The sequence below is a fragment of the Epinephelus lanceolatus genome, chromosome 2 (genome assembly GCF_041903045.1).
Source record: "Epinephelus lanceolatus isolate andai-2023 chromosome 2, ASM4190304v1, whole genome shotgun sequence".
Lineage (NCBI taxonomy): Eukaryota > Metazoa > Chordata > Actinopteri > Perciformes > Serranidae > Epinephelus > Epinephelus lanceolatus.
This window is the reverse complement of record NC_135735.1, coordinates 23,767,242-23,788,065: the sequence shown is the minus strand read 5'-3', so window position 1 is coordinate 23,788,065 and position 20,824 is coordinate 23,767,242. Positions and strand designations below refer to the sequence as shown.

At 40.8% G+C, this 20,824-nt stretch overlaps 1 protein-coding gene and 1 non-coding gene across 4 annotated transcripts in view; both read left to right on the top strand.

The window, feature by feature from the left end:
• Window positions 1–20,824, top strand: part of dennd2b (DENN domain containing 2B) — a 76,458-nt gene extending 55,634 nt beyond the window's left edge. For all 3 annotated transcript variants that reach the window (XM_033624893.2, XM_033624884.2, XM_033624902.2), the window contains 9 exons: window positions 380–457; window positions 1,532–1,672; window positions 1,808–1,956; window positions 11,647–11,824; window positions 13,804–13,845; window positions 14,813–14,924; window positions 17,858–18,097; window positions 18,368–18,454; window positions 20,305–20,824. In XM_033624893.2, coding sequence (XP_033480784.1) covers window positions 380–457; window positions 1,532–1,672; window positions 1,808–1,956; window positions 11,647–11,824; window positions 13,804–13,845; window positions 14,813–14,924; window positions 17,858–18,097; window positions 18,368–18,454; window positions 20,305–20,339 — 1,062 coding nt within the window. In that variant the 3' untranslated portion in view covers window positions 20,340–20,824. The remainder of the gene's footprint in view (window positions 1–379; window positions 458–1,531; window positions 1,673–1,807; window positions 1,957–11,646; window positions 11,825–13,803; window positions 13,846–14,812; window positions 14,925–17,857; window positions 18,098–18,367; window positions 18,455–20,304) is intronic.
• trnae-uuc (transfer RNA glutamic acid (anticodon UUC)) lies at window positions 16,763–16,834 on the top strand. Its single transcript has one exon. It is a non-coding gene; the product is annotated as a tRNA-Glu (tRNA).

The following is a 20,824-nucleotide window of genomic DNA, read 5'->3' as shown; positions in this document are numbered from 1 at the left end:
AATGGTATATAATATTAATGACTATGTTTTCATTAGTTTAAAATCACCTGAAACTAAGAATTGTTGTAATTTTGTTACCTTAGATTGAAGCATATATCCACATACAGAGCGGGTCCTCTTTCACAGAGTCCGACATGTTGTTCTACAGTAGCCTAGAACAGACAAAACAAACACAGGCTATAGATTTGTAAGGCCATTGAGTTCTCCTGCTCTTAGTCTGCAACCTCATCGCTAGATGTCACTAAATCCTACACACTGGACCTTTAATCTGTCTCTTACAGAATAAATCCCACAATCTGTGTTTGTAGACAGTTTTCAGAACATCTGTGAATGTGTCTGTACAACACCAGTGTCCAATATGTGTTGCTGTCTCTTACAGCCGACTGGGAAAGGACCTCGCCTTCCAGAGGTGTACTGTGTCATCAGCAGATTGGGCTGTTTCGACTTGTTCTCCACGGTGAGTTCAGCCTTTCCCATGTATGTGTATGCACACACACACACGTGTACTGTAGACAGTCAGCTACAGTACGCAGACTGTGTGTGGTGTTGTAGCTGTGGTTAACCCGTCTCACAGCTGAAGTAAATGACTTTCAGCAGACCTTCTGCTGAACGCCTGTTCATTGGTAAACCCTATTTCAGTCTCTTTTTTTAACTTCCTGATTTCCCAGAGTAATTGTTTCCTTCACTTTTGTCTCAGTGGTGCTAACACAGAGCAGAGCTGTCACTCTGTTTGACTTTTCCAGCCTTATCTGATTACTTATTAACCCAAAGTGAGTGAGTCCAGACTGTTGAAACAAAGTGGCTGCTCTGTGACATGAAAATAGAAATAACCAAGACAGAGTGCAAATATACACTGTTTTCATTGTTTAATAATTCACTGGGATGTGATTAAAGGCTGTATGAAGGTTTGGCAAAACATGAAAAATCTGCATTTAATTGTAGAGTTAAAGCAGAGTCATTGTTCACCAGCGAGTTTGTCTAGTTCATCATGTGATATTTTTAGGGCCTTCAACAGATAAAAGAGTGGAAAAGAATCCCTCCATTTTGAGAACAGTACAGCAGCAAACCTGAGACAGCCATGGTAAACACGAAAGGAGGAGGAGGTGTTTGCTTTCAGAGGGAGTTGTGTGTGTGAGAGACAGACAGACAGAAAGATGGGGAGGACGAGAGAGGTGATATCATATGACCCTGAAACAAGCGATTCTCCAATCAACTTTCCAGACAGCAGGCAGCTTGGACCTAAACAGGCAGACAGGCACACTGGGTGGAAATTTCCAATCACACAGGCATGGAAAGAAATTAATTTGCTATTTTTCAAAACAGAAATTGAATACTAAGTTCCAGGCAATTGCTAGCACTCAAACACATAGCAATATGTTTCCATAAATTTTGGCCATGGTCAATAACCTTGATGACTGTGCACATTCTTGGCTTTTCATTCAACATGGATAAAAGCCTTGGTTCTTTAAATATTAACAAATTTCCAGAGGAACTTGGTGTGTTGTTGAGGAAACTGTGCTCCCATGTTCAGATCCTGGATGAGGTGGAGCGGCGGCGAGGCGTCTCAGCAGCCCTGGTCTACCCCTTCATGAGGAGTCTGATGGAGTCGCCCTTCCCTGCACCAGGGAAGATTATTAAAGTGAAGACCTTTCTGCCCGGTGCAGGAAATGAGGTCAGAGCCACTACTTTCACTTCTTTAATTACGCCCATTAGCCCAAAATCATTTTAAGATACAGTTGTGTGAAATCTTCTCAGTTAATGAGATCCACAATCTGTAATAAAGTTCCCATTTTTTGTGGTCCTTCAGGTCATCGAGCTGAGGCGGCCCACTGACTCCAGACTGGAGCACGTGGACTTTGACAGCCTGTTCAGCTGCCTCAGTGTACGGCAGGTGATACGAGTCTTTGCCTCACTGCTGCTGGAGCGCAGAGTCATCTTTGTGGCTGATAAACTCAGGTGAGGCTCTCAGTTCGTCTAAGCTCCTCTGCAGAAAGACTGTTATCTCCAAAACATGATTTAAAGATAAACTATGCAGGATTTTCATATGAAAAACCAATGCATAGACTTATAAAGAAGTAATCATTCTCAGTCATCACTCAGAAGTGTATGGTGGTTTATTTATCTGCAGAGACTCTGCCCTCTGCCTCTACTTTCTTATTTTCTTCTTATTTTTTTTGCTGGGGATGTTTATGGCCGTGTACTTCCACAACACTCAGGTGAGGTCAGGGCTTTATAAAAAGGTAGCGACCAGGTGCCAGACCATCACAACCAAATATTGTGAGGCAAATTGCCAAATGACAGTAAATCAGGTGTTGGCTTTTACTTTCTCTTTTGTGGGCAAGCGCATTTACAAAAAGCTTTTTCTACTTTATTTTAGCCCTTGTATATCGCACGCTTTGTATCTGCGCTACTCTAACTTTGTATTTTAACTGCTGCACAGCAGTTCCCCCGTCTAGATAAATAAAGTTTTAAGTTATCGTATTGTATCACATTGTAGCGTACTGCATCGCATTGTATTGCATTGCACCGCATTGCACCGCATCATATTGTATCGTATAATATCGTATCGTATCATATCGTATCGCATTGCGTCGCGTCTTGTCTGATCCAACAGTCCTGCACAGTTCCATTTAGTTTAGTTATTAGGGCCCTTATTAGCTACTGCATTGCAGCAGCTATTCTTCCTGAGATCCACAACAACTTTACATTTGTGACAGTTTACAAAACAACTCATATATAACCCTGAACAACATTGACGCAAGACAGATCCCAGTAATACAATAAAGAAAATATACTTTTTAATGATTACATTTGGTAAGTAACCGCCAGTTTGGGGCTAAATTTGGCTCTGATTACTTGATGATGCTCCATTATTGTAATATTAGACCATAATACTATACATTCACATTTGTATGTTTCCCTACACACATTACATGTGCAATGCATTAAAGGAATAGTTCCCAGGAAAACAATATTTTTTACCATGCATGAAGTTCATTACAGTGTATGAATCATATTATATAGGTTCCCTTTTCTTGTAATCTCCTTTGGAAACATGAAAATATTGTTAGCATACTAACAAAAAACAATCACCATATAACTTAAAATTAATATAATCAGTGTAATTTACCTGTTTTATTTTTGTCACACTGGGTTCTTTTTCCTCTTGCAGTATGAGACATTTGGTCTGTTTGAGCCTTTGTACAAATATTATAGTAAGGTTGCCAAAACACATATTGTGTTTTATGAACAGACCATAATGCCATGGAATAGAAATGTCCCACATTTTGTCATAATACAAGTTTCTGACAAAAATAATGTAGTATCTGGACCGAGGAACGTGTCCTGGCACACGTGTAGTTTTCCAGAACAGAGAAATATCTCTTCCAAAAACTTTTGACAGACTGCCAGCTTGTTTCCATTTAGACTAATTCAGGCTAATGATGACAGAATTGTAATAACTTGTCTACATACACTTAATACACATAATCGTAGCACTGTACTGTGGTTTTTGTCAGCTGGGACTTAACAGTTGCACCATCTTTAACTGTATTATTATAATGTATTGATTGGTATCAGAGAGTCGGCCAACAGGTCAGTCAGGTTGTCAGCTGCCAGTTTGGATAGCAGAGGAAAAGTGGGTCACACCAATGAGTCACTGCCAGAGGAGGAGAGGGTGGGGCTGATAAGATGCGAAGAGTCCCTGAGGACTCAGTGTCCCAGTCTGTCCTCTTGTAACAGAAAAGAGAGGGGTACTTTTAGAGCTTTGGAGGCGAGGGTGGATTGGGAGGAGATATGAGCGGGGAAGTAATCTCTCCATGTATCAAAGCCCAGTTTAAACAAACATCAGTGGGGGCAGTGACTGTGAGGAGAAGGAATGCACTTCCTGTGTGTGCGACTCTGCCCTCTGTGATCTGTGGCTCAACTGTCACCGTTTGACTTATGATGCCACGTTCACTCCCTATGTATGAGCTACGGCTCTCTCTGCATCCCTGGAGAAATTTGGTTTAGTCGCTCATTATTGGAGGTGATAACATCAAGGAGTCATTGGGCGGGAATCATGAGGTGGCTCACGATACAGTACTATCATCATATATTACCCAAGACACTGACTGCATATTTGTACGGGCAATTTTGTGATATCTTGCAGAGCAATCATTTTATGATGAGATGCAATATCTGTTTACTGGAAGAGATAAACCTTCTTCTACAGGGGTGCAGTAACTATTAAAAAAACTTGGTTCAGTCATACAGTTCGTCACTCACTGCATTAAGGCTGTGAGTTTTCAGACAAACTTTTGCCTTTGCAACAAAGTGCATCCATTCATGGTTTCCAGACATAAGTTGCCACCATGAGATTCACATTTGTGGTTATTGGTGAAATGTCTCAGCAACTACTGAATGGATCATGATCAGTGGAACACACATTCATATTCCCCTCTGGATGAACTGAACTAACTTTGGCACTTTCTGAACTTTTCTGTAGCACCATCATTGGGTCAGAATGACATTTTTCAGTGAACCACCTGGAAAACAAATTACATTTCCATTGGCCACAGAGGCCTTTTTGTCTAGCAAATGTAAGCATGCTAACAACTTAAAGAAAGATGGTAACCATGATAAACATGATACCATTATTCCATCCATCCATTTTCATTCGCTTATTTGGAGCCGGGTCATGGGGGAGCAAGGCACTCCAGACGTCCCTCTCCCCAGCAACGCCTCCCAGCTCCTCCTGGGGGATCCTGATGTTTTTTTTAGACCAGATGACATATGTAATCCCTCAAGCTTGTTCTGGGTCTGCCCCAGGGTCTCCTACCAGTTGCACATGCCTGGAGAGCCTCTTAACTGGAGGGCGCCTAGAAGGCATCCTGATCAGATGCCCGAACCACTTCAACAGGCCTCTAGTGACACAAAGGAGCAGCAGCTCACTCCGGATATCTGAGCTCCTCACCTTATCTCTAAAGTTATCCATCCTAAGGAGGAAACTCATTTTGGCTGCTTGTATCTGTGATCTCATTCTTTCTGTCACTACCTGAAGCTCATAGCCATAGGTGAGGGTCGGAATATAGATAGACTGGTAAATCAAGAGTTACACCTTCCAGCTCAGCCCCCACTTCACCGTGACAGTCCAATGCAGTGCCTGCATCTCTGCTGACGCTGCACCAACTGCTGGTCCAGCTCATGCTCCATTTTACCCAGAGGGTGTACCATTGAGTTACAAGTTAAATGATTGCAGCAAAGGAAGGATACATAAAGCAAAACCACAAATTAAGTTGCGGAAAACTGAAATAACTACAAAAAAGATAATTACAAATATGATTTTTAAAATTAAATGCTACAAATATGCAGTCATGCTTACTGTATATTCTGCTCAAGCCTTGTGTGTGTACACGTGTGTGTGTTTGCGTGTGTGTGGATTTAAATGTGCTAGCATGCATGCATACAGGCAAAGCTCCTGTGATTTGGTTTCTTTTGAAAACAGTGACAGACCCTCACTGCAGCATTAATGACTTCTATGATAAAAGGGCTGCTCCCTCTGGGGCTCCAGCTCATAATCCATTCCCAAAATACTTCACCAGCAGAACATGATGTATGTTTCTTGCCTTGAAATGTATATCCAACACAAGCAGGAAGCAAGAGGAACAGCCATGTTAGGCAACAGTTTTCTGTGGGGTCCTCTATTGCTCGTTTCTTTGGCGTGTTACGTTCACTTAACTCTTGGAATATTACACTGAAACCTTCTGTTGTTTTTTCCACAGAGGTTGTTGTCTCTGCATGAAAGTCTGCACAGACAATTTCTTTAAAAGTGATCACTCACCAGCCGCTGCCTGTAATAACAAGTCAGATGCCTAATCAGATAAATTCATCATCAGCTATGTCACTCTCACTGTAATTGCTTAACTCGATTGACCTGCAGATGCTGAATGGCTTTTGTCAGTGCTGCAGACTTATGTAAACAGCCTTGTCAGTCCTCAGGCTAGAGCTGGGGACGGTTACCAAACTGTATCTGTATGTCTGGATTTATCTGCGGGCATGGCGGTGAAATACTTCTACAGTAAGTGTTACTGCATATTGGATCTAAATTATTGGCTATATGACTATTGTTTAAGTGATTGAATCCCACTGGCGTCCTTGTGCTTTTTTTTAATCAGAGTTGCCACATTCAAAGTGAGATTATGATCAAATATTTGATTACAGATGACCTTTTGTAGGAGGTCTATTGATTGAGGTGGCAAAGAAGAAAAGGAAGATATCTAATGAAAGATGAGACTTCTTATGGTAGAGAGGAAAAGGGGAGGGAGAGTATGGAGGAGGAGGCTGCTTCTCTGGTTCCCCTTTAATTATGATAAAATTACTGTATGTAACATTCAGAACATTAATATGGCAGCAAACAAATATTTGCCATGTAAATGACAATAATATGTCTTTATCATAACAATAATAATCATTATGCCAACTTGTCATAAACACAAAAAGAGGTGCATTTCTTGTTAATGTCAAGTTGTTATGACAAAGACATCTTCTGGTAATGTCATCCTGGTTAATGTCAAGTTGCCATAATCAAGACAACCCAAACAAATTTAATGTCAACTTGTCATGACAAAGACAACTTCTGGTAATGTCACTTTGATTAATGTCAAGAAAAAAAAATGTCATGGTGTTTACTAATAGTAAAAGGGTCTATACTGCAGCCAGCCACCAGGAGGCGATGTTTTGGCTTCTTTTTTGGGGGAGCTGTCATGTCGTCTGTCTTTATTATACAGTCTATGATCTGTGTGTGTGTCTAATAGCAGACTAAAAACTGGTATTTAAACTACATGATAAATGGTACGATATGGTGTATTCTGTGTATGTTGAGTTTGTGGTGTCTGGTTTTAGTTTTGAGACAATCCAACAGTCTGAAAGTGAGTTGGAGGTCTGTAGAGCACCAACACGTTTTGCAGCTGCATTATTATGATCCATGGTGTCTGCAGTCCTCAGACAGGTAGAATTATTGCCACCGCTGCTGGCATTTTTTTAATCAGCGAGAATGGCACACTCACTTCATTTAGTTCTCGGTTATTCCCAAACACTTTCTGTAACATGCTCTGCAGAGCTGGCACGAAGCCAAAACCACTTTTAACAACTTAACCGGTTTCCCATGTGGTATTTAACTCAGAGGTAGAGTGAAATCCACACACTGTAAACATGTGAAATGTTTCTGTTTTTCAAAGACTCGAGAAAGACTTGGCCATTACCAGAGCCTGACCAGCTGATTTTTACATCAGTGTCGTTTTCCTGAATGTTTACACCCACGCGTAGACGCTCACATACACATGTGGACACTCATATACACAAACACCTGCACACATTCATCTGCTCTCTAGACAGCTCTGATCAAGCTCAGACGTTACTGTGGTTTAAATGAGAACATGTATAGAGTTTCCCATCGGGAAGCTATTTCTCATTGTAAAATGGCTTCTGATGTTGCCTTCTGTGGAGCCGGAGAGCCGAGACTGTGAGCCGGTGGCTGGAGATCCTTAAAGACAGGAAGTGAGGGAGAACCATTTGGGGACTAAGGGAGCAGAGAACATTCTGCTAGCGGATAAAAATACACCCCGTGCAGCTTGTCAGAGGAATCCTATAGGTCTATATGTACTCTGCTGCCTCTTTATGTGATTTCTAGGTGTTATTTTGAGCTGTGGAAGAGCTTTAACATTGAAGAATGCTTTTGCTCAGCTTTTCAGCACAGCTGGTGTCTGACAGCTGTGGTTCAGTCTAGTCTTCTTTGTCCTCTCTCTATGGAATCAGTCTTAGCCATGCCAGGACTGGTAGACACAGTGCAGAGCTTTGGTAGAGCCGTGAAGCATGTGGTGATGCAGGCTTTTGTCTCCCTCCCTCTCTGTCTCGGACACTGAAATTTTCCCTCCTCCTCTGGGCTTCACAGACTAAGCCTCTGGATCCCATGTTTCCTGGAGTATGTGCCAGTTCAGCCTCACACACACTAAACCAGGCCTGGCAGACCTTCGAGAGCTAATATGTCAGGATTAGCTCCCAAACCTCAATACACAACAGCTCTGCACAGACCTCACCTCTGAGGATCTGGCTCTTCTCTCTTTCCCTGAGAGTGGAGTCATTAATTTATATGAATTTAAAGTGTGTAATCAGTTTGAAATAATCAAATTAATCTTTGAATCTTAGTTCATGCTTCTGTAGTGTCATTTTCACAAGTACAATTTTGGGGTTAAACATTTAAATGGTTCACTCTCACAAACTTTCTAGCACCTTGGTATGTTAAAGTCTTATTTTCCAAACAATCCACACATATGTTGTTGCTTAAGAATCAGCTGAAATCAGCTCTGCTCTTTCAGAAGTTATTGTTGCCTGAAAAGATAATAAAAATGCCACACAAAGCAAAATAAGGCTTTACTTGGCTGTACTTGCTCTGAGCACGTTATTTTTTCCAAAGTGCTCTGCCTAGTCCCACCCTACTGTGCTGTGCTTGTACTAACTAGTACTACCCCAATCCATGACCGCTTTGCCCAAACTGTGTCCAACATCATTGCGTCAAAGTGACAAGTACAGGCTAATCGAAGCACGGTGGTGCAGGACTAGACGAAACACTCTTAGGGAAAACTGATGTTTACCATGTTTGCCATCTGGTAAAACATCCTAGCTGGCACTGGATGGCAACATGACACCAGAAAGACTTTGGACCCTCACCTTGGACAGACATTCAATTTTTGTTGGAATGAAAATCGGGTTGACGATATTTTAAATGTCTAATGACGTTAGAATGTCTAGTTGTGTGGATGTTAACATGTGACTTCTTGCAGACTTTGGGATTTGTTCTTAATACCTTACGACTAAATGTGGGTATGCTATGTCAAAATGATGTTGGCATGAGATGTTGGATTCTGGTAACACACCAACACAACTTAAAACCAACAAAATATCAACATCATCTGTCGTCAGTATTCTACGTCAAATTGACATTGGCATAGATGTTGTCCTGACTTGCTTGTATTAACTAGTACTACCATACCCAACCCATGACCACTTTGCCCAAACTGCATCCAACATCATTGTGTCCAATTGACAAGCCCTAACCTACCTAAATCCTAACAAGCATGCCAACATGCAGATATTTACCATGTTTCCATCTTGATTTAACATCCCAGCTGGTACCGGATGTCAGCATGACATCAGAAAGACTTTGGACTCTTACATCGGACAGTCGTTAAATTTTTTGTTGGAATGAAAATGACGTTAATGACGTCACAATTTCATGTTGTGTGGATGTTAACATATGACATTTTGCAGACATTGGATTCTGGTCTTTATTACTAAATGTCGTTATTCCACATCAAAACGATGTTGGCATGAGATGTTGGATTTGCTAACTCACCAACACAACTTAAAATCAACAAAATATCAATTACATCTGTCGTCAGTATTCTATGTCAAATTGACGTTGGCATTAGATGTTGTCCTGACATTGGAATTTGGTCACCTGACGTCACAACTAATTATAAATATCTAATAACATTAGTAGCCAGCTGGGATAGTAGCACGTTAACATTAGCATTTAACACAGTACAGCTGCAGCTGATGGGAACGTCACTGGTTTTGCAGGTATTTGGTCATAAACCAAAGTATTGAACAATTTTTATGGCAATCCAATTGTTGCTAAAATATTAAATTCTGGAGCAAAGGGGTGGACAGACTGACAAACTGAGAGAACATTTCCATCTCTAGAAGCCAATCTAATCTATTACAATCACATTGTAGCTTCTGTACTTATCTGCATACACAAACACATCATCAAATTCAGCAGAGAAAAGGGTTTGTCTTTAACCCCCTGGGTTTAAGATGTTTAATTTTTTGTAAATTAATATTGTTCTTACCTGTTCTGGACCTGGACACGGAGTATTTCCTTCTTTTGTTAAGACCCATGTGTGGTCTGAGGGTCTGAAGTTTTGGTCTAACGGGAATGTCCCTCTCTCCTTCCAGAGTGGAGTGGCAACCTCTGGTAGTGCAGAGTGTTTTTATTGCAAGTTCATCTTGTCCCAGGAGTGTGTGGTTGGGGAACGAGTGTAATTGATCCTTTTGGTATCAGTGGTGTGTAGGGCCGCGTGTAGCCTGTGGCGAAGGTTTTCTGAGATCTGTGCCCCATCACTCCCTGTTGGAACTCGTCAAGCCCAGGAGACGGGATCTGTTAGGAATTATCAAGCCCTCCTCAGGCAAATGGAAATCAGACCGGTCAAAGCAGAGCTGCAAGTGCTCCATGGTATGAGTGATCTGGAAGAGGCCTGAAAAGACTGAGCGCTGTGGTTATTGTAGCCTTTGGGTTTTCACTGGTGTAATTCTATTTAACCCTGTCAAGAAAACACACTTTAATCTTGGCAATTTGACTCATGGGAAGTCAAGATGAAAAGGCCTGTGGCAAAGATGTAGTCCTGAATGAATGGAGTGGAAAGGTTTGTGGGAGTTTTGTCATTTATCTCAGCACATAGGGTACTGATCTCTGCTCTCTGTATGTTCTCCGTAAGCCGAAACTCAGTGTGAATGAGGTCACATAAAAGGGAGTAACTTCTGTTTACTTGGATGTTCTGTCTGCTGTTGATGACAGCGACCACGGAAAACATTCTTCATTAAAAGTGTATATATCTCAAGTGGGGTGCGTTTGCATACCGTGTTTGATCCCTGGTCTTGTTCTTGATCCATACTGATTTAGTGCTTCTCTGTGTGTGTTTGTGTGTATGATTGGACCCACAGTTTATTTTCACTCCCTTTGTGTACATGGACTGGACAGTATGTAGAGGACAGGGGGGGAGGAGGGTCAGCCACTGTCAACAAGCGACGGATCGTGAGAAAGGCGGGCTGCTATTTGTGATCTCCATTTTATACCACAGCTGTCGGAGTTAAACCGAATTGGTGCTTTTTGGTATTGCGTCAACAAGCTTCCAGCTTAACTATAGCAACATGTCAGAGTCACGCCAGCCCTGCAGACAGAGTACAGTAATGTCACCATAATGCATTTTATTGCACTCACCCTTCTTTGGTGTGGTTTGTCAAACAGTAGACGGTGTTAAACTCTAAGAGGGAGACGTGCAAGAGATTAAGGCGTTCATTTGTCTAGAAGTTGTTGAAATGTGAGGTCTTTTAGAGAAGTCTTTGTCAGAGTGTTAGAGCAGCCTCCTGGATAATGCTGTCCCTCAGATGGGTTGCGGGAAGAACAAAGTGTCAAAGCCAGAGTGCGTAAGCTGTGCTATTATGCCTCATATAAAAGTAACTATTTCAAGGAAAAGAGGATCAAGTAGTCATTTAACCTGAGAAGAGAGATTAGTGATAGAAATACACTGTTTGTACTCTTGTAGTTCAGTGATTTGAACAAGGATTCTTTTCCCTTACAACTACAAAAGTTCATGACTGCAGCAGTACTTTTAGGAAAATGTTGTTGCCATACAAACCAACACTCCCCTTTCAGTCTGTGAAAAAAAAGTTTTTCATTATCTAGTGAAACATCTGTCCTGTTTTGACCATGTTCAGTTTACTCTGGTGTGGCCTCTGCAGGGTGTTGCTGTGTCAGTGTAAAGGTGATTGATGGTGTGTCTTTTTTTCTCTCTCTCCTATTATCATCATCATCATCATCATCATCAGTACCCTGTCCAGCTGCATGCACGCAGTGGTGGCGCTGCTCTACCCCTTCTCATGGCAACACACCTTCATCCCTGTGCTGCCGGGGTCCATGTTGGATATTGTTTGCTGTCCCACTCCCTTCCTGGTGGGGCTGTTGTCCAGCTCTTTGCCGAAGCTCAAGGAGCTGCCTGTGGAAGAGGTGAGTGCATCGCCTCAGAGTGTCTGCCTCCCCGCAGTTTCTTTTACAGACACAGTGTTATATTTCAGACAGATGTCTCCTGCATTCTTCATATGTCCCTGATTGTTCTCGTCTTTCTCTGATTGAAGCCTGTTTCGTGGAAAAGTGGATATTAGTGTCTTGGCTGATAAATTATAACAATACAGATTCAGAGTAATTCCATTACAAACTGGCCGACTGTTGCTGCGTCTGTTTAACCTCCTCCTCCTCTAGTCGTATTATATCAGGGAAACAGCCAGGTGACTTCCAAACACAGGACAGGATTCAAAATATTTTTAGACTGCACCTTTCCGACCAGAACAACTTAAAGGTGCATAAATTTTTTTTGGCCACTTGGGGGCAGTGGAACAAGCTGTAAACACAACACTGACATATTATCACCTTATGTTGACAACCGTAGACTGTATTTATTTACACTATACAAAAATGATGCCAAAATATCCCAGATACAGCCTCTGGCATCTTGCCAGGTGACATCATTTGGAGCCAGAGTCTGCACAGCAGTGATATTGAGTTACCACCCATACACCCTTCTAAACAATAGCAAGCAATGCCTCTGGTCATGAACACACTGATTGGCTCTAGCAGCTGTCAATCATGACATCAAACCCCCTCTTTATAGTGTTGAATGAATAGTTATAACCAAACCCATTAGAAAACAGCCACTTGAACATACAGCAGAGTGATTAGAACTATCTAAAATGACAGACACAATCTTTGGGAAAAATTTATTCTGATGTGTACTTTGATCTTTTAGTTTGGCTCTTGTCCCATCCGCAAACATGGAAGGGGTGGGGTTTATAACCTGTACTGCAGCCAGCCACTAGGGGGCAATGGAGATGTTTGGGCTTCACTTTTGGGGAGTTTTCATGTCCTCCATCTTTATATCAACTCATGAAAAAGGCTGTCAAGCTGAATGGATCTGGCGAATTAGATACTTTACAGTTCAATCAGTACAGTCAACGCCCTCACATTACACATCGTCATTGCATCCATTGTTTACATAAACATAAACATATTTTTTTTAAAACAAATATATATAGCTACATGACTATCTTTGGGTTTTAGACTGTTGCATTAGGTAATACAAGACATTTAAAAAAGTCATAAAGGGTTTTGGGATCTTGGAGCACAATTGGTAGATTAATGGATGAATGAAAATAATGGTTAGTTGCAGCCCTACAATGAAACAAATTCTCTAAAAAAATCTGCTGTATTCTTGTTCATCAAGCTACTTTTTTTACCTGAAAAGATCTAGATTGAAAGTCAAGTCTTCTCCTCACAAACCTATTAAGTGTTTTTTGAAAAAAACTTAATACATTATTTTTATTTATACTGAACATGTAGGTGGCAGTATTCACACTGATACACAGCAAGTGACCTGAAGTAGTAACAGGCAGCCAGTACAGAGTCTGTATCAGGGCGGCACCAGCCAAAGATCTCTCTCTCTGATCGCTTTCTAATTGTGTCTCACAATGAATATTTTGGCTGAAGAAGCCCACTGAAGCGTTGTCTTAATCAGTTATACAGGTGTTAGGTTCACACCTGGTTTGCTGCTGAAAATTGTTAAAGATTTGTGTAAATCGGCACCGTCTCCACATACACCTGTCAGCCTGTGAGGAAATATGTGTGATAAGACAATGTCAGTCACAGTAAACAACATGTCAACAGCATCTGCTGTCTGTTTACATTTCTCTTCCTGTTGCTGATTGACTCATGAAAACATTTCTAAAAAAAAAAACCTTCTTTAAGAAATGTGTTTTATATCTGAATTCATTGTGCTGTAACTTCTTTGAAGGTTATATATTTTACAGAGTGTGTTTTTTCAAGAGCAAATGTACGTTTTCACTGCAGGAGGAATATACACTTCTACTTGTAGCAGATAAAATAAAGTTTTTAATGACCTGATGAATAATTCGCTCCTCTTTTCCTTTTCTCAGGCTTTAATGGTCGACCTGGGAACTGACCGATTCATCCGACAGGTTAGTCTATGAAATGAAAAAACTGACAAAGCGAGACTGTGTAATTTTAGCTGAACAATGGGCACTGCTTTTCATCCATCTATTTCATAAGAGCAAACATGCAGGAAAATTTAAAAAAAGGCATCATCATAAAGCTGAGTGACATGGTGGTATACTGGTTAGCACTGTCACCTCATAGCAAGAGGGTTCTGGGTTCAAATCCACTTGCTGGCTGTGCGGAGTTGCATGTTTTCCCCCTTTCAGTGTTGGTTTTCTCCAGGTTCTCTGGGTGTTTCCCACAGTCCAAAGACGCACATTAGGTTAATTGGTGACTCCAAATTGCCCGTAGGAGTGAATGTAAGCATGAATGGTTGCCTGTTTCAATGTGTGAGCCCTGTTATAGTCCTGCAGTCTGTCCAGAGTGTACTCTGCCTCTTGCCCAATGTCAGTGGGGTACCCTGTGACCCTGAACCAGAATAAGCGGTTACGGATAATGAATGAATCAGCATAAAGGCAATTGTAGAAGGGCACCATGCTAAAATAAATATGTCTTGGGGAAGTATGTGTGTGTGTAATTCTCATTTTATTTTTGTGATGAAACCACTAAAACCTCTGACATGCTAACATGTAGTGTAACTGTAGCAAAAAGTCAGCAAACTGTAATGTGTAGTATGTTACACAGCAGCGGTATCTATAGTAAGTGTTTAACTAAAGCTAGCAAACATTAGCCATCGTAGGTTACTGATCATATCAGACCAAGTAAGGCTAAAGCAGCAAAATCCCAAAATGCATTGAGTTAAGTGAGTGAGTATTTTGTTGCTCATGAATTCAGCTTTTGTGTTATTTCTTCTTCCAAACGTTACACTGTTTCACTTTACACAGGGATGTAAAACATGCGGTTCTCTGTTGTAAGTCTGAGCCTTTGAAACTGATTCTCCAAACACTGTTGTTTATCACTGGTGACTGCAGTGTTTTCTCGTGTTTACAGATGGACGATGAGGCCTCGCTGTTGCCGCGGAAACTTCAGGCAGCTCTTGAGCAAGCGCTGGAGCAGAGGAATGACATCATCAATCAGGACTCTGACAGCGAGTCAGACGAAGGTGAATAAGTGACAAATCATCACTTCAAACCAAAACAGATGTTTTCCCTGCTAATTAGAGCCACAGTTTCTGTGGCACAACATGTTCAGTCCAAGTCTCTGACGTCTTCTGTACAGACTCTCATGACAGTGAGTCACAGAGACTCGCCTTAAAGGTGATATAATGTGGTGTTTCTGTTGATGAGTGGTACTGTGTGGTGCCAGCCCTGGAGAATCATCTGTCTGAACCCACTATTGTTACGCACTATGGGAAAAGTATGCTCTGCTGGGTTGTTTCTTTAAACTAGTCACAATCGTCTCTGGCAGCGCTGAGCCCAGTATGCAGCAATGAGGCTCTTGCAAAATAGTGTCGGGAGGGAACTTGTGTCAGTGCCATTGAAGGAATACTTCACCCACAGAGTGACCAGTTATAAATCAGTAAGTCATGTTGTGTTACCTTGGGTTTGTGAAGGAAACAGTTTTTCATGCATGCAAAAAATGGCAGACATATTGATTTATTGATTGACTTGGGACCACGTTTAACAACAACAAAATTATATAAGTATATTGCTGAACTTCTCTGCTCCTACTCCAACTCCCAGCCTCTTAGATCCTCAGAACAATGTCTTAAAACTGTCCTGCGATCAAAGCTGGTGGGTAAGGCAGATTGTGCCTGCTCCAAAGCTTTGGAATAGCCTTCGGCTGTCAATCAAATGCTCCCTTCCACTGACACTTTAAAGACAAATCTTAATAGGTGTATGTTTTAATGGTCTTTGGTTTGGTCTTAGATATTTTATTCTGTTTTATATTTGTCTACTTTCGAATATATTTGTGTGTCATTCATGTGTACAGCACTTTGGTCAGCTGCGGTTGTTTTTAAATGTGCTATATAAATAAACTTGATTTGATATGATTTATATCAAAACATCTGTTTACAAACTCTCACTCAACTCGTGCAGTATAATCCAAGTCTCATTAATCCAGTCATATGCTCAGTACTTCCCAAACACATGCATTTAAAAAAAGGTAGTGTTGGGGTCTGAGAGCTTAGATCATTTTTACTTTCAGTTCATTTGTCAATTGTAAGGTTTGAGCGGGGCGTCGGTGGCTTAGTGGTAGAGCAGGTGCCCCATGTGCAGGGGTGTGGTGTTTTGCTGCATGTCATCCCCCCCCCTCTCTCTCCCCCTTTCACACTTGACTGTCCTGTCTATTAAAGGTAAAAAATGCTCAAAAAAATATCTTAAAAAAAATTGTAAGGTTTGAGCAAAAATGCATGTGTTTGGGAAGTAGTGAGCATACGACTAGATAAATGACACTTGCATTATGCTGCAAGAGTTGTGTGAGAGTTTGCAACTGGATGTGTTGATATAGTTTTGCTGTCGTTAAACATGGTCCCCAATCAATAAATCAATATGTTCACCTTTTTTCTGTGAAAGCATTTGAGAAAAACAAAGTTTTCCCCACAAATTCAAGTTAACACGTCATGACTTACTTAATTACAAATTTCATTTTGTGGCTGAAGTCTTCATTAAAAGTGGCTAAATGGCTGCAAAAGATTAAAAGACATTAAAAAATGTTTTAATGTGAAGGTTGCTTGATCTCAAAAGTTACACACAGCAGGTGTGTTACCGCTTCCTTATCTTATCAGCAGCTAATGACAGGCTTTACTCCCATAGTCTTCACCCTGGTGGCATATTATGTGTACTTTTATTTGTTGCCACAGAGGGTTCAATTATGCAGTACAATTATATGAAGAAAATATCATTAACAGTCAAACACACTATATGTAAGTTCCTATCTTCTCAAAATAAGATGGGTATAGTTGTGTTTTATATCTTTGCCTGCTAAGTCATGTGTATGTCCCATATGGTCTAGCGGTTAGGATTCCTGGTTTTCACCCAGGCGGCCCGGGTTCAACTCCCGGTGTGGGAACAAGGATTTTGTGAGGGTACAACCCCAGGGAACAATATTAGGGGTTATTTGTAAAGCACATTTCCAAAGAACAGTTACAAACTGCTTCACAGAGCATGTAAAAACCATAACCTGGACATTCAAGAGACAGTGACAAAAAGTGATCTCGCTCTTTCAAAGACATGTGTGCTGTTTTATATCGCTGCATTAATCAGCCTACACGGGACAGACTCTCTGTCTCTGCTTCCCACATTCTTCTCCAAAATAAAACCCACAGCAAACACTGTGCATCTGCCGCATGTCAATCACAACCTGTTCACACTGATGTGCAAACTAAAGCTTGTGTAAGCGACAGTCTGTGAGATTAAATGGATGTTTAAGCTTGACTTTACATAACAATACAACTACACACAATTGTCTCGTCTTTAAGCATCTTGTGATATTTAGAGTATTTAGTGTGACAGGCCTACGAGCTGGCCTGAGCACTTAACATTTACTGTACAAAACAACTAACATGAGAGGGAAATAACAAATGGCAACAATAATGTAAAACAGCAGGGGAATGCAGAAAATGAGAAAAAAACCCAGTCATGTTGAAATTGTCCTCTAATGACTCTTTAATGAGTCTTTTCTCGAGCCATGAAGGCCTCCCTCTCTCTGAACTTGCTCAGATTTTCCACTACTCTTCTAGCTCCATACTTCTGACATACTTTGACAACACCAGTGTAAGAGGAATCGTTGTAATAAAGAGGCAACCACATTATTATTATTTCTTATTTTGTGGTTGCATGGGTATGATGGGATACATCCCTGAATCTCCACACAGTTAACAACAGCTGTGGGCATTTTTTATTACTTGTGTTGGTGCAGGCGTCGAGCCAAACCATGTATTCTACTTCAATCTGTACTTCGGACTTTGAGAACTATCTGTTTTCTTGGAAAATGTCAACATGCCGTACTGTGTGTGACATATCTGTTGTGTTATTCTATTATGAATAACTGATCCAAGCACTGTGATAAATCCCTTTTCCTTTGTGCCCACAGAGTATAACTCCCTGAACAGCCTGGTGTCAGAGGCCTTTATCCGCTTCTTCCTGGAGACCATCGGCCATTACTCCCTGTTTATCACTCAGAATGAGCGTGGAGAGCGCATTTTCCAAAGAGAGGCCTTCCGTAAGTCCGTGGCGTCGAAAAGCATCCGTCGTTTCCTGGGTGTCTTCATGGAGTCACAGATGTTTGCAGGGTTCATTCAAGATCGGGAACTGAGGAAGACCCGGGCAAAAGGTAGGCTGTCCTTCTCCGAGTTGTTTCCATGTGTGTAGACTTTTCTCTGAGGGTTTCCACCCCTGTGCTGACTGCTTTACTCACTGTGCAGGAGAGGGCACTGCAGTAACACTGATCTCTAGTGGCTGAAAGTTATCATCAGCACACTCCCTCACCACATTTGTCTGCTCCTTGGCAGTCACAAGTTTTTGTAACTTCCTGGAATACAGAGATGTCTCATAACTTATTTCTTTCTGGGGGTTTTTTTCTCTTGCATTGTCCTGCTGACAGGTCTGTTTGAGCAGAGGGTGGATCAGTATCTGGAGGAGCTGCCAGACACGGAGCAGAGTGGAGTCAACAAGTTCCTGCGAGGCCTTGGTGAGTCTTGCAGTAGACACGAGGCTAAATTCAGACTGCAGAAGTTTGACTACATTTAAGCAGTTTTAAAAAAAATCAGGATGTTCAAATAATTCCTCTTTAACTTTGTTGAAAACTCTCACACTTTAAATACTGGATCACACATGACTCTTTATTAGTGCTGTTTTCTTGCCAAAAGGAGCTACAAAACAACTTTCCCAACTTTCAGTGTCTGCTATTCATTTGCTCTGTTTCAAAGTTTAACTCATCAGTAACTAGTATTATGTAATCATTACAGAGAGTCTGTAAGTAGTTCAGAATAAAGTCAAAAATGTGTTTTGCCAGTTGTTACTTGGATCTTTGAGCTTCACTGTGCAGAATAATCTATGTGCAGTTTCACACGCATCTGCTGAAGGAGGAAAGTTTCTCTGCTCGTCTGAAATCTTAGTTTAAAGCTACAGTTGATATGTTTTATGAAGATAAGCTTTTTTCTTCATATTTGTTGAAACTTATTACATCCACAAACTATTATATGAGACAGGTAGTCTGTAAAAAAAAATCAACTGTGGTCAAACTGTCAAACTAGGCAGCACTGAAGAGCACTAGAAACATATTTTAGTGTACTGTTTAGCTGTAAAATGAGAATGTTTGTTGCCCAGCCACCATGTTGAAAATAACTGTTTTTAGCTTTCTCATATTACAGCTAAACAGTACACTAAAACATGCTTCTAAAGACATTTGAGACAAGAAAAAGGCAAATGCAGCAACAGAATCTTGATTCATATTGGATCAGCGCTGCCTAGTTTGACAGTTTTACCGCAGTTCACAAGCAGTGATGTGACATGATACAGTTTTGCAGGAATGAGTCCTTAAAGGTAGAAATGAGTTAGCATTTTAGCACTCACTGTCTCCTCATCTTCAACTCAGTGTTATTTTTGTTTGATGCTTGAAATATGGTCTGTCGTTAACAAAAGCTTATGAGACTTTCATGTTTTGATCTATGACGTAAAATACGTCAGTAAATACCCCACTCATGAAGTTTGAGGCCTTTAGTTGTCTCAGAAAAGGTGGTTGCTAAATACAGGACATAGTCACGCCAAAGACAGCTTTACAGCCTCATTGGGGTGGCATCATAAGTCATGCAGCCGTAGTGTAGTTTAATTATAGCCTAATGTTAGCTTTCTGTTTCTGGGAATTGCATTTATGTTCCAAAAATCTTAAAAGTTGTGTTTAATTATGAACATATCGTGAAAGTATCATAAACTTTTGTTTGCCAAAGAGCTAATTTTTTCTGTTCCACAAAATCTAATGGAAAACTCCCGTTGCCTTTTTGAGGGGGACACCGACACTAATTTCCGCGTCAGCCTTCAGAAAAATCTCATCTCTGTCGCGCTCTGTTGACAGCTATGACTCAGACTCCTTGGCTCTGATTGGCCATTTACATGTGGTAATGCCATTACAGCACCTTTTTTTTTTTTTTTTACAGATTATCTGTTTCATGCACTGCTGTGTGGATAAAGTGACAGTTTGAGCAAATATGACAAAATCTTTTTTCATAAATGTTACCAGCTACAGCTATGAGGCGTGTAAAGCTACATACAAGCAGGATTTTACGTAGTTTAGATTTATGAGTATCATTTTTCATTGAACATGTCTGGTGGAGATATTTAAGAATGTTATCAGGAAACCACACAGTTGAGCAGATACTCAGATGTCTACACACACTGCACACAGATGAATCAGGGTTAAATCACACCAGACCTCCCTTAATCTCAGCCTGGTTTAATCCCCATATACTGTATAATAACCTGAATTAAATTTAACCTCTCAGATGTTAATGCATTCACATGATTTGTTCTGATTGTTTTCAGGAAGTAAAATGAAGTTTCTCCACAAAAAGAACTGAGAGGAAACCATCCTCCTGTCGTACAGTACAACAAACTGAAGACCTGATGTCTCAAGTCTCTGCATAATGATGATTCTCACCTTTTTTTTTAAAATAAAAAACTTTTGTCAACCTTTTGTATGTAAAACATGTACATACTATTTCACTGTAAGCTGGCTGTGATACTCTTCAGTGTATGTTTATAGTACCTTACGAGATAGCGATAGCAGGACGGTACACAGCGAGTGAGCCGTAGAGTAACCACTGATGTCCAGGTGTGCTTGTGAAGAGTGTTATCAGAATGTGTGAGTGTGTGTGACCTGACATGGGCATAGATGTACAGTTCATATGTTTTCTTTTTGCATTATTTCACCACAGTGTTGTCCTCTGTTTAAGGAGTGTAAAACCTATTCCAAAACTGTACATGCATCAAGACAATGAAGAAAATGATTGTAACTCTTCAAAGAGTCTTTTGCAATCTTTTATTAAAAAATGTAGTTAAAATG